This window comes from Lichenostomus cassidix, chromosome 4, assembly GCF_008360975.1.
Source record: "Lichenostomus cassidix isolate B80296 chromosome 4, HeHo_3.0, whole genome shotgun sequence".
NCBI lineage: Eukaryota > Metazoa > Chordata > Aves > Passeriformes > Meliphagidae > Lichenostomus > Lichenostomus cassidix.
The window spans coordinates 55,991,055-56,017,460 of record NC_139484.1 but is presented as its reverse complement, the minus strand read 5'-3'; the positions used below and the strand labels follow the sequence as shown (position 1 = coordinate 56,017,460).

The 26,406-nt window shown below is 39.1% G+C and overlaps 1 protein-coding gene across 1 annotated transcript; it reads right to left on the bottom strand.

Moving 5' to 3' along the window:
• Nucleotides 1–16,848: 16,848 nt before the first annotated feature.
• Nucleotides 16,849–26,398, bottom strand: QDPR (quinoid dihydropteridine reductase). The gene is made up of 7 exons (XM_085059278.1): nucleotides 26,240–26,398; nucleotides 26,028–26,120; nucleotides 24,507–24,603; nucleotides 23,594–23,734; nucleotides 21,092–21,200; nucleotides 19,593–19,676; nucleotides 16,849–17,714 (listed from the first exon to the last, which is right to left on the bottom strand). Exons 1-7 carry the CDS (start codon nucleotides 26,321–26,323, stop codon nucleotides 17,606–17,608), a joined length of 717 nt encoding a protein of 238 aa, XP_084915404.1. The 5' UTR covers nucleotides 26,324–26,398; the 3' UTR covers nucleotides 16,849–17,605.
• Between the last annotated feature and the right edge of the window lie 8 nt (nucleotides 26,399–26,406).

The window sequence follows — 26,406 nt, the reverse complement described above, 5'->3', positions numbered from 1 at the left end:
TACATTCAAATTACAGTGCAATGGATTTTACCAGTCACACCTCACAGCATTGCAGAATTGCAAAACAGGAAAAATCCTCACTGTAATTTAATTTAAAAGAAGCATAAAGAAAAAGCTTTAAAAAATGTTGGTTCTCCTGACCAAGATCAAGCCTACAAATTGGAGAAAGCAGTCTTGCTTCTCTGAGACAGTTAAACACTAAACAATTGCTAATCTATGGACTTTATAGCACACTAATTCACCAGCTCTCGGAGTCAGATTAAGAATGATTTTAAGGACAGCCACTCAAACTGTAGGATCTGTGGTCATTCTGGGCTAAGGGTGTAAAGAGAGGAAAACAAGCAAGAGAGAGAAGAAAGCAAGAACATCCCTAATAAATAATATTCAGAAGGTATTGACTATGCAGTGTGTTGTCATGATGAATCAAACCCATGTATCATGTGGTCACTCTGTAGCTTTCTATAAAGATTTCTATAAAGAATGCATCTTTTGACTTGCAGTTTATTTAAGACATTGCATTTCTGTGGATCCAAGCTTGGCGTTGATTTCTCAGAAACCTATGTGATATGGAAAGCCACTTAAGCTAAAATATTGTAAAATGGTATTTTGTCACATGGTGTTTTACAAAATTCTCATGGAAGAATGTGTGAGAGCTTTTTAAAATGCAAGATTCACCACAGGGGAAACAGCGGTTAGCTCTGCAAAGGAAAGAATGTCACATGGCTGAACACATTCTCTCATTATTCCCAGAAGCTAAAAGAGTAGCTAGAGGCAGAAAACTGACAATAATTATATTGCCTAGAAACTGACAGCATACATAAATCTACTGTATTAAGCCTTTACTCATTGATTTACTTTCCAAAGCTCATTTCAGCATTAGCCCAGAAGTAACACTGTGCAAGGCACTGCTCTTCAGTTTAAGGGAAATTTGGGGAAATTTTTCTTCTACATACTGTGATAATTAACGTTTTGTATGGTTGCTCTTTCTATCCTGTGGCAACCTGAATTGCGATGATTTTTGACTGCAATTTTCTTCCTTAGTAGATTGTCAGTAATACATGAAACAGAAAGCAGGCATGCTTAAAGGAAGAGTAATTCAGCCCTTGTTGAAATTGTTATATTTACAGCAAAAGCCTGAAGTGATGGCAAGACAGCTATTCAGTCCTGAATGTCTGTTTATGTCAAATCAGAAGAGCACAGTGCAATCAATCTAGACCCAGCAGGACCTTTTACTGAACTAATTTTGACATAACACTGGAAAATCAAAAATCAAAGGTGTAACTTAGAAGGAAAAATAAAGGTTGTTGATGTAACAGAAAAAGTGTTAGCATGGTACTGTCAGAATGGTGCATATATGCTCCTGAAATTACCTCAAAGGCCAGTAAATTTAAAGAAAATAACTCCCCTTTATTTAGGTACCAGATGCAGCCTGCACTATTACTGTTCCTTCAGACACTTACCATAGGACATCACTCACTGGTGGGTCCCTGGATGAAGCGGAGAAGAAGACAAGCCCAAGTGGCAGCCAAGGGGGAAAAACCAAGCTTTAAACTTCTCATGCTTATGAAATCAGCATTCCTATTTTGCTGCCATTGCTTGAGTAACCATCATACCTTTGGCATAAACAGATTACAAATGCAATTAGAAGTCTGGAAAGATGTTCCATCAAATCAACTTATTACTTATGGTGTTTCTATTATTCTCACATTTTTGTATGTTTTCATGCCTTTACTTTATTTTGGATGTCTAATTATTAATATGGTATCATATTACTTAATGACATTTCAAAGTCAGAAAGAATATTAAGAATATTAAGACTTCTATAGCAACATCTACTGCATTTGGTACATTACCAAGTAAAATGTGCAATTTTTAGTGTGATGAGTGGTTTTTCTTCTATAAGTTTCGGGATATTCTGTTTCCTTGAATTAATGTTAACAGGTTTGCATACTGCTCATTGCACAGTTTTTAAGAGTTATTTGACCTCATAATCAAGATGAAGAAAAACAAAAAAGTCATTTCAGTACCAGATATTTTCATGATATTTTCATGAGTAGAGAGTGATAATAGCATTGTCTCTTTAAGTAACTCTAATCTACCCTATTAAACAGTTTTAAAAAATCCCTTGCTCTTGCACCAATTAAACTACCTTTTATACACCATTCACTGATAAACTTTACTGTTTCAAAGTTTTCTAATATAACATCAGTTAAATATTTGGTTGTGAATTAAGTGCATGTTGCCTGCAGGTTGTGAGGAATAAGAAAATCTCATAAATGTTTTGGTTTACTTTTCTTAAAATACGTTATCCCAAATAAACATTTCAAGAAATTATTTTCTCCTTATCAAATATGGAAAACCTTTTAATTAGTTGATTAGGGAACAAGATTATTTGGGTTGTGCATGTACAGGCTCCGAGCAAAGCCAGCCAAAGCTCCTACTTTCTTACCCCATAAAATACAATGTCCCAACATGATCCTTAGCAATTTACACCTCTCACTCTGTAAATACGGAAGTATTGTTTATATTTAAATGAAGGGTAATGGTGCAGAAGTTAGGTGAAGAATCAGGATCCCCTGGTTCCCCACATTTGTTCTGTGCCCATGTGCTAGACAGGCACAGCCTTTTTCAGATTCTAAACAGCCACCTTCTCTTGTTGGCTGAATGGTTCCTATTACATCTGGCTAAAATTCCTATTACATCTGGCTAAAATCCCTCCTTTCCTATTTCAATGCTTCTTGAATTTTAGTATAAAACAAAGCTGTCTACCACAAGGAAAGCAAAAAACCATTCCTTTCTTAAGGAAATTGATGGAAGATTCACAAGTGGAGGGGTGGAGGGTGAGGAGAAATTCTTGTGGTGTAATGTGTTTGAACCTTTTCACCTAGGGAAATTCTACAGGTTTTACTCCATTAATCCCTCCTACTAGAAAAAGCCACCATCTATTATCCACTCTTATCCATTTTTTCCTCACTTATCCTTTTGTCAAGTTCCTTAGTCCTAACTGCACAGTCAAAAAGAAAACACAAGTCAATGAGAAGACAACTGGGTTTAGAATCAGGGAAATAAAAGCTCTATCTCATGAAATGTTACAATCTGCAATCTTCATTGAATTATGCTGACAGCACTGAATAGCAAAGAAAATTATGTACATTCAGAGAATATAAGGAGCCCCCTACTAACCATCCTGATCCTGCTGCCACTTGAACAATGTCGGTGATGTTGGTGAGAGTGGAAAAAGTTCACATAAACACTGGCAGGAGTACAAAGTATTAAAAAGGAATGAGTAGAGTAGGAACACAAGCTGATAGATCTTCAAGACTAACACAGAGATTACATAGCATTTTGCCACTGGGTGAATATAAGAAAAATATTTATTTAGTGTGACTAAATGATTTTCTTAAATTGGTTGTGATTTGGCACAATACATCTATGTTATGCAAACAAAAATGTTTATTCGGTGTTTTTGTTCTTAAGTTTTATACTTAGCAGATTGTAAATGCATGTTATCTTAATATTTCATGCAATCCTTGGATCGCCAACATTCAGATAAAGTGTATTTTCAAAGACACTTGACAAAGACTGGAAGGGAATTTGCATACTATATATTGACATTAATCAGTCTTCCTCCTATTCCATAAAGGGAGAAGCCACACCCTAAAGATGATTAATCTTTGGAAATAAAGAAGAAAAGCATTTTATTATTTTTTTCAACTTTTTCTGAATCAGTAACTTGCTCAAAAGACAAGTTTCAGCACTTCTTGGTAAAACAGATGGGAATTTTTCCATCTGTTTCTTAAAGAAAACCAAATTTGGTTTAGTCACAATTAAATTTCCTATTAAGTATTTGCAGTTTTTATTGCATTTCCCCCATTTCCTCCTTTTTTAAAGAGGAAGAAGAAGGTGTACACCAAAACTTCCTCAGGCATACTTTCTTACTGGTTTTTGCATTTTATATACATTTACACACCAAAAGCATTATGTAGGAGTATAGGAAGAGGGGAGGTTTTTCCCCATCTGAAAAAACAACTTTGAAAGCTGTTTGATAGTTTAATGTAATATACATAAAAATAAAGTATCTTTTCTCTAATTTCACAAAATGCACTTATAATGTATTTACTACTTTCAGTCAGCTTGAATCTCCTCATTACTGGCTTAGCTTTAAAAAAAATTGGAAAATTTCATTCCATTAGTGCTAAAATAATCTAAACTGGCTAGTAATTTTGCCTTAAATCAAGCCTTTCAGACATTACAAAGTATTAAATTACCTTTTCTTTTCCCTAAATGAGCTTTTAAAAAGCATCTGATCCTACTCATGACTTTTCTTTCTCTCTTTCTTAAAATAGACTACATTTTAATTCCTCTGAAAAGAGAACTTGCTTTGGTAGATCAAGTTAACTACTGAACATAATTGCAGAAAAGAGATGTCCAAAGCAGAATATCCACTGTGCATTTGAGATAAACAATCAAATCTTCAAAATAAATCTTAAAACTTTTTGTGTCAGTTTATGTGCATGGATTCATCTGCCTTTTGAAATCTTTCAGTACACACAGGATTCTGCCATTATGTTAAAATTATTTATAGAATGGCTGCTAATATGAAAATTAGTGATTTTATTTTTGTAATGATACCAGAACCATCCTGCTAAAGAATTTGATTCAATCCTTGTCAAAGACTTCTGTCTCAAGCTTGGACTTCCAAGAATCCTTCGCAAAAAGCTTCATGCTTTGATTTTTATACAGAAAACCAGTGAACCTTCAGTTGTGAATTACTGCTTTGAAATACAGTATACTCATCCTAGTGTATGTAAATTAAGTTCCCACTTTACCCTGATCATGCTTTGTTTGCCTCCCTACATACTTTTACTGCCTCAATATATAAATTGATTACTTGAATGGTTTTAATTGATAAATAGATGCCTATTGAGTGACGTCTGATAGTTAGCAGATTAAATCCATAGTTTTCTTATGCTGTGTGGTAGCTTCTGGCCACGCCTGGGGGAGTGGAACTAGATGGTCTTTAAGGTTCCTTCCAACCCAAATCATTGTATTAAAAGCTCATTTTAGTCACCAGCAAGTAAACAAGTAACAAGTAACTCTAGAGGAATCCTGCAAGCTGGGGCTCTAGAAGATAAGGAGAGCCCAACAGAGCTGGTCAGCATTCAAGCATCACTTCCAGTGTACTCCAATGAGCAAGAAATCAAAGTGGGCAGGAGATCTGCATGGATGAGCAGGGACCTTCTAGCAAATCTCAAACAGAACAAAGAAATGTATGGGATGTGGAAAAAGAGACAAGCCGCAAGGGAGAGCTACAGGAACATTGTATGCAGGGATCGATGAGGAAGGCCAAGACCCACTTGGAATTGAGTTTGGCAGGGGATATCAAGAAGGGCTTCTACCTCATCAGTAACAAAAGGAAGACTAGGGAAAATATGGGGCAGCTGCTGAATCACATGAGTGTCCTGGTGATGGAAGATGCAAGGAACATGGAATTACTGAATGCTTTCTTTGCCTCAGTCTTCACTGACATCAGGAGTCCCAGTCCTGGTCAGAGAGGAATGCTGGAGAAAGGAAGACTTCCCCTTAGTCATACACAGTGGATTAGAGATCAGCTAAACAGACTTAACCATAAATCCATGGGCCCTGATGGGAGATACCCACAGGTGCTGAGGCTGCTGGCAGATGATGTTATTAAGACACTCTCCATCATTTTTGAAAAATCATGGAGAATGGGAGAGGTGCCTGATGACTGGAGGAATGCCAATGTTACTCCATCTTCAGAAAGAAAAAGGAGGACCTGGAAAACTACCATCACCTCCATCCCAAAGAAGAAAGGCTTCGAGGGCAATCTAAGGCTCACAGAACAGACTATATTTTACATTTACCTTTGTCTGACAAGGCTGTGCACGGCAGGGGCAAGAAAATGTCGCTGCCTTTCTCTCAGGCTATTAATAGTAGGAGAGATTGTTTACAAAATTACCAACAAAGTACCAGAGCAGCTCCTGCCTTTAAGGACTAGCGGCAGGGAACTTAGACAAATTTCACCTGTGATAAAACAGTTCTCTTCATGACTGTAAGCCAATATTCAAAACATCAGCAATAGCAGAAATATTTGATGGAGAAATGCAAGAACATCTGCTAAATAATGGATTTTTCTAACTACTGAAGTTTTTCTTCTTTTTTTTTTCTAAATCCTATCTCCTGACCAGTGTCCTTGTTGAAGACAAGACATGCTACCCAAATGGAGTACAGCTGTTTACTCCAGGGAGTAAACACGGAGTAGACACGCTGTTAGGATCAGATACTGCATGACCAGCAATAACATACTGCAGCAACAGGAGTAACACAGGAATGTCATAGAGTCTACAAGTCTCAGTGGTCTACAAGTTCTCCCACAGATATCTTCAACATCCCAGCTATCTGTGCTGCCAACTCTTCAAGTGTCTGCCCACACACTGATGGCTACTCCTCCCCATTCTTGGACACAGAGCAGGATCCCTTTAAAAAAAGAAAAATGGTACTGATTTCACATTGGACATGATGCTTCATAACATCAGAATTTGTTTCCCTATCCTCAGCAGAGAGAGCCAGAAACACATTTCCAAGGTGATGGTTCCCACTCCCTTTGCAATTCTGCCCAGCACCTCACAAGGCAAGAATGAAATCACAGGAAGGAAGACACTACAGGGACAGCATTGAAGAGACACCTGAAAGGCACTGATCAGAGGGTTTGTACTCAAGTGGTGGAGCAGAATCAGTAAGAAGCACCTCAAGTAGTTTAAAGACTGAAAAGATACTAATTACAAAGTAATTGCTGTTTCTCAAGGGCAAGAACTGGTTCATAGGCTGTGTCTCCTACCTTAGGTCAGAACTAATCTCTGTCTGTTTGAGTTGACAGTCTACAGGCAATGAAGGTATTGTGCTCTCCTTTATGTGGCACTTATTTTTAACCTGTGTTTTTCGTATATGAACTTTGTTTCTTTCAGAGGAAGTGAGCCCTTCCTAAAAAACATTTTGCAATTAGAGAAATTGGTAGTACAACAAGTGGGAATTCCTCACTTTCAAGCTCAAATCTGGGAAAAAAACTCAGTGATGCCAATTTCTGTTGCTTTTTTTCTTTCTCTATAATGTGTGTCTAACATGCTACATTTTCAGTCCTTACTGCAGCCAGCTACAAATCATGTGGCTGACAGTTAAATGGCCACTCTGAAGATGTTGTCTGATGTTGCTGAGGCTTTGGTATGCCTCGGGATGTAGGTCACAGTTAGTGCACAGCCTTTCTCATACTCTTTGCTCCCATGATGCATTTATATGATGGTGCTTTAATGTGACACTCTTTCAAAATAGAAGTCGAGAGATGTAAAAATCTGTTTCCTACATAAATTATTTTTAATCTGTAATTTCCATGATTTGACATCTGCCATCAAATGAATGTATCTTGTTGTTTTAGTCTCAAGAGAAAGGCAGATTGTTGCTATCTCTACTGCCAGCACTCATCATCTTTAAGCACCCTTATTCCCGGTTTCCAGAGGTGCAAAAGAGACTCGTAAGGAGCAGAGTGTTGTGGGGGTTTTACATAAAAAAACATTGGAATGAAGAAAGCTCCTAGGATTAGCAAGGCTTGTCCCTCATGTCACACATGGTCACATCACACAATACTTATAAATTTAACAAACTCCACCTGGAAGACAGGACAGTATTTTACCTCTCTCTAATCTCACTGAAAATCTGATCCAAAACCTCATGGATCTAATGACTGGAACCTTATTCTAATTTCTAGGTTGACCCTGTCTGTTTAGTAGCGAGATAAAAATGTAAAAAAATATAAGAACTAGTGTATTACACCACAGCCAAAGTCCATATGTCTTGGCTATGTCATACTGTTTCCAACAGTGAGCAGTATAAGCCATTTTGGGAAAGAATTTCAGAGTGAAGTGCTATAAGAGCAAGAAAGAGGTAAAGTTGTGACAGAAACAAGCATGCTAAGTTAAGACACTAATTTCCAACTGCCACCAAAATAAAAATTAACTGAATAAGCATATTTTCTTTGGTCCTGTTCCTTTCTGAACACTCTGAGCCTCTGAGAGGTATTTCAGATAAGATTACTGGTGCATTGTTACCAATTTTTTTAAACTGTTTTCAAGTAGAGTAAATAGCTCAGGCTGAACCTTGACTTATGATGCCTGCACTTTTGCCATACCTGGGTTAATGTTGAACTAGTCTGTATTCCAGTTGGAAATATCTGGCTGGATTGGGTGACAATGGATGTCACTGAACCATACTCAGGGTTAGGGTCTACAGGGACTTCAGGACTTTGTATAGATAGAAATATATGGTTTTGAAGATGTTTCATTTTGGCATGCCTAAAATTAGTACCACTGGCTAAAAGAATCACATATGTGACATTAACACTGCTAGAATCTGATTTAAAACTTGTAAGATCAACTTTTTCTATCTTACACTAGTTCACTTGACAAAAAACATCCAATTAGCAACAAATTTACAATGAAATGTTTAATTTTCCAACACTCATTTTTCAGTAAATGGAAAACAAGTTGGCTTGTAAGTAATGGCCCCAAACAGCTCCACAGATCAGGCTCTTGACAGGGTAAGATGGATTGTGAGTAGCAACAACCTGGACATTTTGTAGTTTCATTTTCACAGCACTTGCCATGAAACATTTCATAACTTCAGGTTATTAAGTTAGAAGCAGTGGATAACATCCTTCTCAGGGCACTGAGAACTCAAAATGCCAGTTTCATAACCAATGCAAGAACTGAAGCATTGATAGCTACACTCAGTCTTACCCCATGTGATATTTCATACTGGGGATGACAAGATATCTGAATGTCTTCTGAAAAGAACTGAAAGAAGACTAAACTTCATCTCTTAGACTCTTTAAAGTAAAAGAGGGATGAGAGAAGCAGAGGTACCTGGGCAACAGCAAGAGTCATAATGGGGAGGCTGCTATTATTGAAATTTGCCAGGAAATACCCAAGAACAAAGAAGGTGGTAAAAGACTGTGGTGGAAAATTGTAGAGGTGGACTTCACTTTCAGCTCCAGAATGATGACTTTGTTTTCCATTTTCCACGTCCCTCCCCACTAGCCAATTAACTTTATAGGTCACAATGTCCCAGTCTTGTGCATTATCTTCTCTGTAAATTATTGTAAAAGAGGCTTAATAATTGGAACTTCTTGGAGTAACAGAAGATGCTGACAGTGAAAAGAACCACAATTTTAATTTCTGCAATGGTGTTCCAAGTGTTCCATCTCCTGGTACAAGCAGAAAGATTTAGAATGCAAACCTGTTTCCCTAGGTTCAGTGAAACCCCATTATATGTGTTAATCCAAATCACAGTTTATGCCACCAATAAATACTTGATAGACTTTTAATATTAATTTTGTATGGTTGGAGAAGACTCCCATCAAAATGGTGGGCTGCTCTGAAAAACAGTGTAATTCATGACACAATGTGTGAAGTCTGCATTACCTCAAGGAGACTCATAGAATCACAGAATAGCCTGGGTTAGAAAGGACTTTTAAGTTGTTTCATATAGTTCAAACCCCCCTGCATGGGTGGGGACACCTTCCACTAGGCCAGGTTGCTCAAGGCTTCACCCAATCTGGCCTTGAACACTTCCAGGGATGGGGCACTCACAGCTTCTCTGGGTGGCCTTTTCCAGTGCTTCATCACCCTCGTAACTAAAGAATTTCTTCTTAATGTCAACACCTACTCTTAAAGTTTGAGTTTACCTGCTCCTGTAAATAGTCTCTCTGTACCTTTCTTGTAGACTCCCTTTAGGTACTGGAAGGGCACAATAAGGTCACCCCAAAGCCTTCTATTTGCCCTCTGGATGTGACCATCCAACCACTTTCTTATCCACCTAACAGTCTTGCAGAGGGTTGTTTCCCAAGGTTACCAACACAAGAAAGCCTTGTTTATTCAGGAAATACAAATCAGGGCTTAAAATTTCATCTTTTCTGATGAAACAGGTGAATTATTTCCATCACCTGGCTGATAATTTCAACTCTATTGGACATGGAGCAAGTTAGTTCATATTTTTCATGACTCCATAAAGAACACATGAAGTCTTGGTTCCCTGAACACAGAAAGAATCAAGAAACAGAAGAGAATATTTTGCTAATATTTCGCTAATATTTCTGCTTGTTTTAGCTAATTCTTAACTGATATTCACCTCTTTCAACAGTGGGGTTTTTTCCCTCTTGGACATAAATCCATGATTTCCTTCTTTGCTTAGAACATTGTTCCTTCAGTATGATGTTGACATCTTCACACAAAACCCTGCAAATTAGTGGTGGTACAACCCTAGGTTTGCTTTGTTATTCAACATGCAAATAGGGGCATTGCATAGCTCCACTTGCCATATACTGGTATTCTGGGCTTGTATTCCTACCTTCAATTTGAATAGTGAGCCCTCTTTCTCATGTCCATGTTTGTTCTTCTTATTTCACTCCCATTTTATCCCAACTTCAGCACAGTTCCCAGTTGTTCTCTATCAGAACAGACTGTTCTCTAAAGCTCTAGCATAAGTTCACCCACATCAGAGACTCTCTCTTGTTAACACTTCCACTTTGCTCAGCAATCCAAAGAAAGCTGTAATCACAGTGGCTGAAATCTTGCCTCACATAAAGTGTTTTTGATTGAGATCTCAAAAAAATAAATAGAACAAAGAATAAGAGGTTTAACAATGGGTAAGTGGAACAAAACTACTTAAGATCAATCCCTCTTTTTTCCTGTTGAACTTCAAAATTACCCTGTAAATGCTACCCTCAGCAAGAAACTATTATAGGAAAAGAACACTAACATTAGGAATTTTCTTAATTATGACATGTTTAGCTGCAGTCAGAGCCTCTGCATGAAATCCACATAATGCAACTATACACAAAGGAGTTGCTCTGTCTTCCTCTGTTCTCTGTTGACTATGATTAAGGTGAAATTAATACATTAAATGATGGAATGTAACTGAAATTTGCTACAGGTTTTAGAAAGCCTTAATCCTGAAGTTGTTTACCCAAGTAGTTTTGTTGTAGCAGATGTATGTAAGCAGATGCACCTGGTATCTTTTTCTGAATAGTAAGTGTTAACTTCAATCATTTAACAATGGTGAAACAGGAAGTTAGAAAAATGGGAGGTGTATCCCCTTATCTGAAATCCAGTGGCTTTGGCAAGTTACTAAGTAAAAGTGCAAAAGTAAAGGAGAAATGTTAGTTTTAAAACTCAGCCCCCCACTGGAAATGAACAGTGGACACTTCAAGAGTGACAATTCCTGATTTGTTCCAATTTTAAACAGTATTTCAAAAGGAATCAGATCCCCATGAAACACTTAACTATTATCTTGTCTGACAATTCAATTTTGCTCTCTGAAAGATACTTTTATCCACATCTGTTACTCTGAAACCACCTATTTGCTTGGCCATGGTGACTAGGAGCTACAGAAGCCACACAGCTGGGCATGCTGCAGTGCTGCCCAGGTCCCTGCTGTACTCAGTGCCCAGCAAGCAGCCCACAGCTGGGAAATTGTCCTTGCCCCTCCAAACAGTATTTCATACCATCTTCTGGCTACACAGGCAAACACCACCTGGCTCTTCCTAATAACCACAAAGAAAAAATGCTTAAGTGCATACATGACTGCATGCCAGCTCAACAGTTCCTACATCATTAATAACCTGCCCTCCCCTCTCCATATATCCTGCACGTGATGTCCACGTCTTTTTCCACAGCACTCAAGACATTTACATGCTAAGCATGATCAATGGTCTTCTTCTGTACCAGCACAATGAAGACAAACCCCCTCTGCAGCAGGAGCATGGTGCCAGCCTGTGATCACATTGGATGAGTCTTCAATCCACCCCCTGGCAAGGTGGCAAAAGCAGGGCCACTAGAGCACAGAGCAGCAGGAAAACCAGGAGGCAAAGTGGAGGAGAAAACCATTAGAAGCACAGCACCTCAACCTCCTACACTGCCTGACACCTCTCTAAGCAAATTTGGTCTGAGAGACTGTAATCCACAGGGGGAAAACAAGGGAAGCTGAGACGGGGGAAGGGGGAGGATACATGTTTTTACACGTCTGTGTGGCCTCATATTGCTAATAGCATGGTTTCCCTACATGCTAACTATACAGATGGTGTAAAGGCTTGCAGGGTAACACTTTGGTAGAAGACAGGGCTGAATTTACAAACAGGAAGTTTTTGGGGTGCTGTAAGGAAAAAGAATGTATGTTATTAATGAAATTTAGTCATATTAAAGCTATTTATCAGGTAATGTGGATAAAGTAGGTTATTAACCCCTGCTGGATTATGGACTGCTTTCTTTTATTACTTACCTGTGTATCTGGTGGTACGTAGTGATATTTTCTCTCCAGTACAACAGGCATTAATTTTGCTTGACTATCACAGCTGGAATTTAAAATATGTTGTTGATTTTAGTTTTGAGCAAACCAATTACTCTATCAATGTATCCTTACATCTCAGTGACACAGGGCTGAGGTAATAAAAGAAATGGGCTTCATAGTAAATTCTGGATCAACATGAGTTAGTGTGATGGTTAGCTTTTTTATTTAAGACTATACACAAATACCACCCTAAAGAAAAGGGTTTCTTGGGGCTCCAAGAAGGTATTTTTTTCCAGTTGTTGAGATCTTTCTCATATGCTCAGATATCCACATTTTTTTCCAGCCTCCATGAGAACAATGAGCAGACTCCTAAACTGCCAGCTTCTAGTTTTCAAGATCAGTGAATCATATCCCAGGCAGCAGGGCATAGCTATGTATGCCCTAAATAAGTGCCTCATGCACACATCACTGCAAACAGGTATGTCCAAACTACCAGGCTCAGGTAGTCTGACACAGCACTTCTTTTACAAATCACCAAATAAGACTGGTGGTAACAAAGTGATATGACTTTGGCTTGTGGTCACAATATTACATTAAGTTCAATGAAAAGAAAAGGTATTTTGAGCTTCTATTATTGTACCCACAGAGATAACTGTATTTCATTCATATGTTGTGATGCATCAATAGACCTCAAAGCACTTTAAAATGGTCTCATATATATTTGGGATACGAGGCACAGAAGCAGAAATGTATTCTAAGTCTTCCACCAGACCAGTAGCCAAAGCAGAAACCAGGGGCTTCAATCTTAAGGTTTTATTATGCTGTTTGTAAGCACATCCTAACAAGTACTTTAAAAGAGCATAAGAGGAAGTTCATACAAGGAAAATACCAAGATCAATGGTGTAGTTTGTATCAACAGGAGGCACTGGATAATGAATATTAAACTATAGAAATAGGAGTTATGTGGCTTGCTACTCTTTGTTCCCTCCTAAACAGCTTTTTAAAAAAATATTATCCATTCCTTCATTTCATGAGCAAAACTTTAATACTCAAAACCCCATAGTCATTAATTTTTATGTTCATAAATGTTATGAATTCTACCTGTTTGTTAATACCAGTCCAGTCTGAACAATTACTGGCTCTTTTGCTTGGCTTAGGAAATTCTTATACCCTTATGTGCAGTACAGCAGTTAGATCTGTGTCCCTTCCTATTGTGTCCATGCACTTAAAGCTGTGTTACAGAATATTGATTGTCATTCCACTTGCTGATAGCATATCAACAGCAATAGTACACCCTGCTGTGGGGCTCCCTTCACAGCCTTGGCTTCTTTCTTTTGGTTTTTTGTGTGTGTGCATGTGTCTGTGTTTTGGTGGTGGTGGTGTTTGTGGGGGTTTGTTGCTGTTTTTTGGTTTGTTCTGCTTGAAGCTGATGGAATGGCTTCTGGAACTGGTGTATGGAGTAGGCTGCACGTGTTTGGTGTAGGAAAGGCCAGGAAGCTCCGACTGTGGGCACTAAAGCAAGAAATGGGGATGAGCCTCTCAGCAGAGGCTCTGGCATGGTTAAAATCCTGACTGATAAAAAGATATTCCCTAGCAGTAGAGAAATTTCCCCAATTCAGTGGTAGTCTCTGCCCTCTGCTGGCATTGCTGGAGATCAGCCTCGCTCAGCCGTGGGAGTCTGTGATGGTAGCCCGAGAGCCCTCACAGCCCGCTTTGAGACCAGAGTATTTATAGAGCAAATCCTCCAGAACGTGGTGTTGCAGGAAGTGCAAGAATAACAGCATCTGACAGAGATCTAAATCTCAAGTGACATTTGCTATTGACTTCTGCAATGCCTTTCAGATGTCTGCCTACTTCTCACCTTGTTCAACACTGCAAGGGTTAGTCTGAAGCATCTCCACGTGCTATTACAGTCCCCATCTGTTTTTTTCCAGTGAGCCAATAAAAGGGAGAAGAAAGATAATAAATGTTACTTTTTGTTGTGGTAGTAGTTTTCATTCCACTATTAAAAAAAAAAAAAAAGTGCTTGTTTATCATATATTTCAACAATGGATTTCAACATGCAATTTTGGGTTACTGTAGAACTGTACCTGCTCAGTTTCTGTTACGTTTGGAAACTTTTCCATTTTCATTGGATGAGGGGCATGATCCTAAATCTTTATTTTGTGGCAATTGTTATTAGATAATTGGTAGAAAACTAATTTTCTCATGGAAATATAACCAAACAAATTAAACCTGTTGGTAAAATATGTGAATTTCACTTCCCAATGAACTCTGAAAACATTTTGGACTCAGTGCTGCAGTGAACCAAAGGTTCTGCAAAGCAACAGGACTGTACATAAGTCAGATGCTGCAGGACAGCAGCCACAGCTCAGGTTCCCACCCACTTAACACCTGGAATGTCAAAAACAGGCTCTTACCCAGTGCTCAGAGGTCTTTGGATTTATAACAATACTACTGATATTCTACTGTACAAGCGTCTTTCATTTGTGCTTATTTAAATTTACGTTCTCTAAATCTGTAGGAAAAACCCTCACTCCTACAGAGCAGGTGTGTCCCAGCAGCCCTGGCCCTCTGACAAAGTCACATTTTGTCTCTGCACCTTAGTATCAGATGCCATGTGCAAAAGCCATCCCAGTTTGGGGAGATGGAACTGTGCCTATGGCTGTACCACACAATTTCATCATCTTCCCCAAGGCACATTGCCTCAGGTCTAGAAATATTTCAAACAGTATTATAACTGTAGAACCCAGAATGCTGAGCACAAGTGGGGTACAGTGTAAGCAGGATTGACCTGGCATGATTTGTGTTTTATTTTTCCCCAGACCTCACTGATTTCATTCTTAGTAGAGTAGTATGCATCTTTGACAGAAGGTTGCATATAAAAACGCCCTACTAAACAGGCTCTGTGCACGTGAATTTTTCAGTATGACAACATCTGTACGGTCCTAAGTAAAAAATATGATAAATTCAGCTGCTTAATGTATGTAAGAAATTAATAAATATTGCATTCCTTAAATTTAAGGAGTTTAAGCTTCTAACTTCTGCAGTATTACAGTGTTGTTAACTGTGCCATATAAACAGCAAAATATGAGCAATTCAGAGGTTCTCATCAACACTAGAGTGGAAATTCATCACATACTTATTCCTGTAATTAGCAGTAAGACATCCCTGCCTGATGGGGGGGTTGGACTAGATGATTTTCAGAGATCCATTCCAGCCCAAACCATGACATAATTCTGTGAAAATCTTCACAGCAGGTCTGCATTCTCCAGTTGTAGTCTGTGGGCACTGCAGGGAGTTAACCCATACAGAACACACCCACACACAGACGTCTCTCCTCCTCACTGCAGCACCACCAGATCTCTGGGCCAGCTGAAGGAGCCAGGCAACCCAGATGTTTGCAGTGTCAGGGTGGCCTCTTCTCCTAGACAATTAACTGAAATAAAGTGTGTAGAGATATAGGACAAAACTGGTCACATAAAGCCTCTTTAACATCAAACTCCCCAGGTTCAATCGCTCACCTTCAGTAGCAAGCTTGACAGACACTTTTCTCTCTGTCATACATTCACCTCTGTTCTCACTCTCCACCTTCAATAATGTCATTTGTGTATCTTTCTGCCCATACCTGCAAACTGATGAAAGTTACTTCAGAAGTTTTCCATTTGCAATTATGCTTTAACACTATTCACTGTTTTAGCTAGCTTGGCAAAGGGAAGCCTTCAAATCATGTTAGTTTGTAGTATGATAGCTACCCCCTTTTCCAGAATAATTGAGTAGCACCCCAGGGTTTCATTCCTTACCAGTGCCTTGCAGTTTTTGTACTCTGTACTCTAAGCCTGTAGAAACTGCTGGTGCAGCAGCAGCATTGCAAGCTTTCCACTTAATATCAAAAACAGATTTACAAGTTGACAGTCCTGAACTGGTTTGACAGAACAGAAAAATTCCCCTCCACCTTTGCATCCAGCAAAACAAAACAAGAGACAGCCATACCAAAATGGGCAATCATTCCATGTAAAAATTCACATAGGCACATGTGAGCTTTTCTAGGGGGAAGAGGGGAAAGCTTTCCTGACTCATGGCAGTAAATCCTTCCCCAATACAACCCTGAAGTTAATTTTTTTAAAAAGTGCAGAGGGAGAACATACACACAATTTTGCATATTCAACTGCTTTCAAGATGTTCCAAAAAATCCAACAGTAGTAATTCCATGTAAGCCTATGCTCAGAACAGGTAATGCTTGCACTCTGCATCTGAACTGCATTTCCATGTATTAACATGGCTGGATTTAAGAAAATACTTACCCCAGCTGAAGGCCTACCTCTATGCATGGCTAGTAGATCTTTGGCATGCACAGAAATGTATTTTATGTGCCATAATCAGAATTAAATATGTAAAAAAGTTAAGTGCTTTACCACAACTGAATTGCATGTTCAATTAAACCAATTAAAATATTATCAAGATATTGGGATTACAGTAATGGAGACAGCCCAGTACATAAAACAATATATATTTATTTAGCACAAAAAGTTCCATTTTCAAATAGAAGTGCATTTTGCTTTTTTCTACTACTTTATGGCACTTTGCTTTTTGAAAAAGTCAAGAACCATCATGACTAAGAGAAAGACATCATTTGACAGAATGACTGTTTTATCCCACAGCTGTAGGCCTGAGAGCAGCTGATGAACTGTAAGGCAAATTAGGAATTCCTTCTCAAGTGAGTAATCTCTATTCAGTTTCATTAACTCAAGTGGAACATTCACAAGAAAAGCGTTACATGACTGGATATGATATATAAGACCACAGTGCTTCCTATGGCTGCAGCCAACATAATGTGCAGGGTGGGGTTATATTCTCAGACAGAAAAAGACAGAATAGTGAAAGATTGACAGTAAATTGCCAGAAACACTTACTGACAGAAAAAAAATCAACCATTATGTATGCAATCACATGACATAGTTAAGCACAATTCCTCCTTCACAGAAAACAGGTAAGTTACCATATAATGCTCAGAATTAGGACACCTACAGACCTTAAAGCCTGCAACTTTCATATAGAGACAAGTTGATATTATTTGGTAAACAACTGCTGATAGCTCACAATTGACAGCACAGCGATATTACTTGAAATCTGGTTCCATTAATGGAATAACTACAAACACTGGATACAGAAGACCATCCAAATTATGCTGGCAGACAGATTTTCCACAGCTTCTCTGTTGTTGAAGTTTCATCACTATAAGTGACTGACATCAAAGATGTGCTGCTGAAACTAGTTCAGTCTTCCCTCCTGTAGTTATCACCTGGATTAGACTCCCAGAGCTTGGTCGGCTCTTTCCTGTTATCCAGTCATAAAAGGTTCTGTTTTAAAATAAAATAAATGGATAAAACAGGGTGAGGAAGAACAAAAAAAAAACAACTGCTATCAGGTATATTGACAGGAAGAATGAAATACAAGCCTATTACTTTTCCTTCTTTTCCCAATGCTCTCTCTAGTGATCCCTATGTATGCTGTAAAGCAGTCATGCAATTATGGGATTCAGACCCTCAGAACTACAGAGGGCCCAGAGAAATCCAGTGGGCTTTAGAGAACACAGGATTTCCAAAACATCTCAAAGAAAAAGGCCAGGAGCTTAAAATGTCAGAGTGGCAAGGTTTTTTCCCAGTTTAAAAAAAAAAAAAAACTGGAAAGGGGAAGGAGGGGCTACTTTAGTTGCCTTATAGCATATATATATCTATATATAAAAGAAATAGTTTTATGGCTAGGATAGAGTTGCTAAACCCATTACTCTGCCAACAGGCCATTATAACATTTCAATATTTAACTGTGACAGTGGTCTCAGCAGGAGTAAAAAAAGCCTTAAGACATCTAAAATAATGCTGAGTAAGATAGATTCATTCTAGGTAGGACACCAGGACACTCCTTATAAAAATGCAATATGAACTCCTTCCTTAAAACAGAACACAGAAAGTGAAGTATATTTTACAGGTCCATCAACCCTTCCAATAGTGCAGACATAGCAACTGTCATGTTGGAACATCCCCCTATCCAACAACAGCTTCCAGGGCACAAAATTCAAGTGCCATATTGGAAAGGATTTCCTGCATCTTTCCCAAGATGCAGATGTTGCCAACAGATGCTGATGTTACACAGACAGTGAGATTTTCAGTTTTCAAAGCTGAGGTTAAACTTTAGGGAATCAGAAAAAAACAAATCAACCAAATTCTCTTATAAGAATAAAATACTTAGAAGTTACACTTAAAAATTATTTTGCAACACTGCACCATCTGGCTAAGCAAACTCTGGAGCACAATAAATTAAGGATCTTTTTCTGAACATTTGCAGGCAACCCAAATTCAGTTGATGGGGCCTGTATTAAAGAGCCTCATCAGACAACTGCAGAGGCCTCAACTAAACAGCTGCAACTAAAACCATTTCAGTCTCTGGCATCCACCTTAAAAAATTTACAAAAAAGGAAATCTGATGTCAGAACTAAACTACTCTCTGAACAATGAGCAACAGGTAAATTCAATTTCACTGTAAGTTCTAAAAGACTTTTAAAATGTGTAAGAGTTTACCCTCAGCAGAAACTCTGCTACTCCCCATCACATATCAGAAGACAATACTCATGCTGCACCTGTTCTAAGCCTGAGGAATGAGAACAGTAAGGCAGATAATCTCAGCCTGCCATTACATAAGCTACAGTTGAAGTTTCAGCATTTTGCAGCATCATTCAGGACAAGGTTTTGCAGATAGTAAAAAAGAAATTCTTTACTCAATTTTTCTAAACAAGAGCAGAATGTTGCCAGTTGAGAGAACTGAACTAACATGCCATAAACTGGGCAATAAAGAGTGTTTAAAAGAAAAAGAATCCCACCCAAGTTTACATGCCTATTTTCAGTTTATCTTTAAGCCAGGTGTCTCCTGCACCTGCTGTCTGCAATTTAATTTGTCTACAGGCTTTAGGAAATTTTCTGGCTTCCAACTGCTTAAGGCCATCCTCCTTGCTGGAATAACTCATATAGAAAAACTGAAGTTGATGGAGTTAGGCTAATTTTCTCCAGTTAAGAAGCCTGTGCAATTAAACCCAATGTGATTTAGAAAGATACACAATAAGGAGATGATGGAGGAAAAAAAATCCACCCAAATCCATGGCAGCTATTTAAAAAGAACATGCACTGAGATGCAGCAGCAAGAGGGACAGTGAGGAACTGCTTAGTTATCCCATGGATACTCACTCTGCAATGAATTCTAAGGGTGTCCAGGAGCTGAAATCTGCATCAGGCATTGATTTCCTGTTTGCTGGTGTATCTAAGGTAACCCTATAATAAAAAAAAGATAAGCAAGCCTTTTATTTATCATGTTTCTTATGAGCTCCACCTGCTTCAATTCACTCTGTAATGTATGCTTGACTTTTACACCACATGGTAAGGATTTCCCTTGCATCCTCCACATGTGTTAACAGAATATAGTCATTAGTTTCAATGTATACCCAAGGCTCCAACTTAGAGCCCCTCAGCTTCCTGGCTTGCTGAGGAATTACCCACTGGGGCCATCACTCAGCTTGCAGCTCCCTTCCCACCTCCCTCACACTGATGGGAAATGGCAGCAATAAGCTTGTTCACATGTACTGCACAGCACATACGCACTCCATCCATGCTTTTGAGGCACTAAGTGAAAAAACATAGGAAGTTCTGACTTTAACAATACATAGTTATGCTACATACAAGGACATGAAAGGGTTAATGTTCCCAAACTCCCTCATTGAGATGCTGTTGACAATCCACGATATATTTGCTCTCTCAGAAATTCACTCGAGAACAAAGTTTTGCATGAGAGCTACACAAGAGCAGCATGCACAAAAATCCAGTGACCTTGGCATCTCCCTGCCTGTAAAGCTCTACAGAAGTGTGAGATATATATATACACAGATATATATATCTATATCTATCTATCTATCTATATATATATATATAGTGTCAATTATCCAAACACATTTAATGCTATTCCTACCAGGCCTGAAGAAGTGTGTACTAAGAGTGTCTGTAAGGAAACCAAAAGTAGGGAGAATTCAGGTAGTGCTCCAAATCCCAGCACAGAACACTTTAGTCTCAAATTTTAGGTCCTGAACCAGGTAGAGACCTGGCAAAAACAATACTTTTAATTTCTGCAGCAGAATTGATAAAATAAAACATAGTGAAGACCTACTGGGCCATCCATTTTTTACTAGTTTTCCTCATCAAAATGAAAGCAGGCAGATACAAGTTAAACTCTTCTGTTTTACAGATCTTCACATGACATAATTTTACCAATCAGGCATAGCACCTTATGAAGAAGAATCTTGAATCAAGTGAAAACATGTCAAGTAATCCTTTGCCTTTCTATTATCACACAGTTAAGTCTAAAACTGTGCTGAACAGCTCATCTCATTTTTACAGTTCTGTCTACACTGAAATAAAGAAATCACATGTTAACACATGGCTATAGTTAAACTGGTTAAAAGTGAATCAAAGTTTAATCCTAACGTCCACTACTGTTTTGCAAAGGAAAAGAAAAGAACATAACCATTTTTAGGGTGACTTGTGTAACACTTTGGTCATACAGCCAAGATGCCTCCTTTTTCTGTGAATAGGTCTGAGAGGCTGTTTGTGTGCTGTGAACAGGACACTGTGTGGCTCTAGGGTACAGCAGTAACTATATAAAACAACACAGGCAGGACAACTAAGCAACCACTTACGGTAAAATGGCAACTGCAGCAGAACCAGATGGCAGACCACTGCTGGCACCAGCCAAACTCTGACAGAGCTGATGCACTGCTCCTTTGGCCATGCCATAGGCAATCATCCCTAACAATTAAAAATGGGCAAATTAGAGCACAATCAAAGCAGCTCTCAAAAACATGATAGAAACTAAAGACTGATGAATATTGAGACCACTTACCACAGTCAGAAGAGAACCAGACTTTCAAAATATATTAAAACATATATATCCAAAAGAAATAATAATAATAATATTAGTAGTAATAATAATAGTAATAGTAATAATGTTTTAGTAGACATCCAGGAACTATCACAGAACTCAGTTAACTTAGCACTACAGAAATAAGCAGCTTATCAAGTTAAGCATGTTTAATCAATGTATCCAAATGCACCCTAAAGGATGTGACCTACAGGGCTAAGCTTCCAAATTTAACAGAGCAAGTGTGAAGATGCTCACAGACTTTAATAAGGCAATATTTTATTAATTTTAATCATATAGTTAAGGTATTTGTGAGTTTGGACCCAAACAGATACCGTTCACTTCCCTCTCAGATCTGGAATTCACTTGGCCAGCATCCCAGGTCTGAGAGGCCCTTAGGAGAAATCTACAAAAAAGCCCAACCCTTGCGGTAGAAAACTAATAATTAATATGCAGGGAAAGCAAGCTTCTTTCAAAAAACTGTTGCTTTCTAGGCAGACAGCATTTAGGAGTGTAAGAGCAGCATAAGGCACACTGCTCAGGTACAATATCTGGACAACCAGGGTGCTAGAGGTCTCAGATGTATCAAGGCATGTATCTGTGAAGAAGTCCAGACACAGATTAAGTACCCAAGAAAACATAAAGGTATTTTGTCTACTACAACTGGAGGTCTTTGTTTCCACCCATCTATACAGCTATCCAACCCCTTTCCAATGCTTCTGAAGAAGTATTTTGAAAATAATAGAAATACTTCTACAATGTAATTAGACATATTGTATAACATCCATTTTTATTAGGAGGAATCATGGACAGCACTAGCTAACTTATTTTATTGTTGTGATAAAAATATTCACAGGTGTACCATACTCCTCTCCGGTCTTGCCTAAACATTCAAATCTTCTTAAAAACCTTTTCACGCATGATATATTTCTCAGCCATCACTCTTGCACTGCTTCTGTCACTGTTCGTGTAATTTTCAGTTTGTGTGATGTGATTCAACCTTTATTAGTTCTTCAGTTTGCTTTATGTGAGGCAACCTTTTCTCATAGGAAAAAAAAAATCTCATTACCAGCAAACAAAAGAAAAATTATTTCTTCCAGAACAGCCAGTCAAAACAAGGCTAATAAGGCATATTTGCAAAAGTTGAGTAACAACTCTTTCCCAATTCTTCCTGATGTTAATAAGTTGCATGTGTTTGCCTAAAGCACTGCTGTGACTTTTAGAAAAATCCAGACTAGCTGAAACCAGCTAGTTCAAAACACAAAAGTACATCTCTTTGATTCCTGTGCTGTGGTCCCCACCTCCCCAAACCACCCACACTGAAACCATTGAAGTTTGCCAGAATTCACTTTTTTTTCAGTTGCATATAGTCAGTCAGAAGTTCACTGTAAATTATTCATCTGCTTATTCTCACAAAATAAGCCTTTTGACTATAACAGATGCCACTGCAAACACAGAAGATTAATCATTAACTAGAAAATATATAGAATATTTTTCCCGAACAGTTTGAGACACAGTGTTCAAGAATATTCATAAATTGTGTACATTTTAAAGTCCTTGTATCTGTGTCTTAAAAATATTGTTGAAATGACACTAATCAAAGCTTGGGAAATAGAAGCATTTGTCTCAAAATTTCCTCTTGCTGCCTGTGGGCTTGTGTGCCAGTGCCTTTTTTTTTTGTTTTTTTTAATTTTAAATTGCTCCCAGATTTCTTCCTCCAGACCAACATGGTTGAGAAGCAAGATTAAAAATCCAATAAAGTTCCTATTAAATAGCTAGTAGAGGGCAAAGCCAACAGTCAACAAGCTTATCTATGTCTGAAGCAAAGGTACACTGGAATCAGAACACGAACAGCACAAGCACAGTTGTCAGAATTAGCTGAGTCATCACCACCAGAAAGATTGGTCAATTAAGGACTCTGTGTTTCAGAACAAAAATAGGAAATATAACTTTATCTAAGCATTGTACTTACATTGCTGTGTGCTTCTAGTCTTCATTATTTTCCAAACTTTTTTCTGTATCATATACCAGCCAATTTCACCAACGCATGTCAAATACTATTTAAATACTGATTCTATGTGTTTGAACTACAGCTTCAAGAGACTCAATACTGCTACCTGTAAAATCACACTTTCCTTACACATTTCAGCAGCAGCTTCCCATTTGTGCTAGATGAAGAGAAACTGGGGTGTGAAACTGTTGTGTCACAAACAAGAATGCCCAGATAAACAACCACCTCTAACTGCTGGTGTCCCTGAAGCTCTCATGCACTGCATTTTACCTGGGGTTCCAGACAAAGCAGCTTGAGCTCCTGTCAGAGTCAAGAGGCCACCTTCTTTCAGATGTTTTGTGGCTAGGTGGCTGGAAATAGTCGATGTCCAAACGCTCTGCTTCCACATCAGATCACAGTTTTTGTATAAAGCTGATTAGGAAGAAAATTAAGTGAAATTAACCAAAAGAAGACTTTTAACTCTGATTTTCTCACTGTTGCACAGAGTGCAACAGCACTATGAAAACATGCTTTCTACCATTTTCTACTTCCACAGTGTAAAATATCCATTTATGTCTTTTGTATCTCCTTTCTCTTTGAGCCCCTAACATCCAAACCAGAAGGGGGAAGAAAAGGATACATTTTACCAGATTTACTCCAGACAGAAACCGAGGCTATTTTTTTTCTTGTATCTCTACAATAGTGGGCAAAGTATAAATTCTATTCTGAATATTATATGTTTAAAAGCATTTTTTAATCTGAAGGTTTTTTTCTGTAGAATAATTAGGCAGTGCCTTCCAATATCATATTGCACAGTAACACCTCAGAAAACTGCAGGAGACAACAGAGGTTTTATGCAAAAAGCAATGAGTTATAAACAACATCAAAGTTTCTACCCAGCACTGTCTTTTGTAACTTGCCTGACACAGCGAATCTCAGCAAAAGTCAGCTCATAGATAACAATGCCGAGCTCCTTCAGAAAGCACATCAAAACTTTTTGATAAAAATTAGTACATCAACAAACAGTACTAAAGAAACTAAGTGCTGTGCAAATTTGACAGCAAGAATTCAGAAAAGCACTGTGACTAAGATATTTTGTACTTTTATTCTTCTGTCTACTTCTAGATTCAGGAAAAAAGATTTTTAAGGACTTCTCTCAGATATCATTCATGTTTTCACCAGCAGGTCTGTACCAAAGGCTTACACTTGGCTTTGGCGCTGCCTCCAGCCCATCCTCCTGCTACACACAAGATTGCATCCACCTTTTCTTCACCAAGAAGTTTTCCAACTTCTGCTGTCACCTTAAACACACAGAAAAAGAACATACTGAAAACACTGGACTGATAAGGTAAAGAGGTAAACACCACAAATGCCTTAAAGTAACTTTTTCCTACTTACATATTTGAGCAACAGACACAGCAGTTTATAGCAGCTATAGAAAATTACTATTTATGATCCACGAAATCAAAACAACTGTGTTGGAATATAACTATAGATGAAAGATCAATGAAAGCCATAGAATGTGTGATGTCACTGGAAATAAGTGATCATCAGGGCTGAAACACCTGACCCTTACCTCTATTGTTAACAAAAATTATTACAGACTTGCTTTTGACAGGTTCTCTTCCAACTATGGTGTTGTTTAAGATGGGAAATGAAATTCCAGGTCTGACCAGGACTACTGGCGTCACTTTTGATGACAGTGCAAGAAAAACAACTAAAGATTAGCCTTCTTACTGCTTCTGTCTAGGCCACAACCATCAGTTTGAGTCTGGCCCCTAAATCTGAGCTTGAATATTTTTTAGATATCTATAATGTGTTCTCTTTTGAATATAAGACCTTGAAGCTGGTAATGAATTTGATGGCTATGAATTTTCTCTGCCAAAGTGAGTAGCAAACAATCCATCTCTCAACAAGTGAAAAAGAAAATAGCTTTTGCAAAAACATATTGAAAATTGGGTTGCAAACATTCTGTGTTACTCTTCCAAAGCCTTAGGGGCTGTGCAGATATAAAGAAAACATACTGGCTAGATAGTCAGCATATCAGTAACAGAAATTGGTTCCAAATTTAAAATATAAACAATAAATCCTATCTATTGAGGATAAGGCAAAATATTTTTTTAGGCTGGCTTAGATTCTCCTATATTCACCTTTGTGGAAACCCTAGGGATCCCTTGGGGCTTAGATTCACATGCTTGGAGCATGCCATCTACAACACATTTATAAGTTAGGGTATTTGAAAGAAGCGTTGCATTTTAAGATGTCCTTACCGATCCTCATTACACCACACCTCGTTCAGTCTGCCTTTTAAGTCAAGACAAAAACAAAGCAAAACTGCCTTATATGTTGAGCCTCCAATATCTCGGATCAAGCTCCTTCTGTGTATTCATTTAAAAGGAATTACGACAAATTAAAAATAGCGACGAGCAGAAGCTGAAGGACCTTGAGGTTCGCGGTACAGCCGCAGCACCGCCACCGATCTCGCTCCTGCTTCCTGCACGGAGCCGGAGCCATCCCTGCAGCTGCCGTGCTCACCGCTGGCGGCAGAGAAAAGGATGCACACACCCGGGGATGCTGCGAGCATCGCTCGGCCAAGGGATGCACACACCCGGGGATGCTGCGAGCATCGCTCGGCCAAGGGATGCACACACCCGGGGATGCTGGCTGCTGCACCGCTCCCCCACCCCACCCGGCACTGGCTGCCCTGCGCCCGCCGCCGACCCACCTGCTCGGCCTGCTCGGGGAAGGAGTCGGTCGCCCTGACCACCACGTTGGCGTTGGCGTCCGCGTTCTCCGCCAGGTCGATGCTGGCCACCCACTGCCGCGGCGAGAGGAACGGCGCGTTAGCGGCCCGCGCCCCGGAGCGCCCGGCCCGGCGGGGCACTGCCGCTCCCCCGCGGGGCTCCCCGCCCCGCCGCCTCCCGGCCCGGCGCTTACCCAGTTCTTGGCCTTAAAGTAGCGCACGCACTGGGAGCCCAGCGCCCCTCGGCCCCCGTAGACCAGCACCCTGCCCGCCGCCATGGCCGCTGCCGCTCAGCCCCGGCGCTCTCTCCCGGCCGTGGATGGGCCGCCTCACGGGGCGGGGAGGGGCGGCAGCGCCCGGC

What these genes read in the sequence shown, in the direction of transcription:
- QDPR (XM_085059278.1), bottom strand. Translation starts at nt 26,323, where the DNA reads ATGGCGGCGGGCAGGGTGCTGGTCTACGGGGGCCGAGGGGCGCTGGGC. An exon ending in AGGCAGCGCCAAAGCCAAGT is followed by an intron (nt 23,735 to 24,506) that starts GTAAGCCTTTGG and finishes CTTCCTAATCAG; the next exon opens with CTTTATACAAAAACTGTGAT. An exon ending in CCCTTAGAATTCATTGCAGA is followed by an intron (nt 17,715 to 19,592) that starts GTGAGTATCCAT and finishes ATTTTAAAACAG; the next exon opens with AACCTTTTATGACTGGATAA.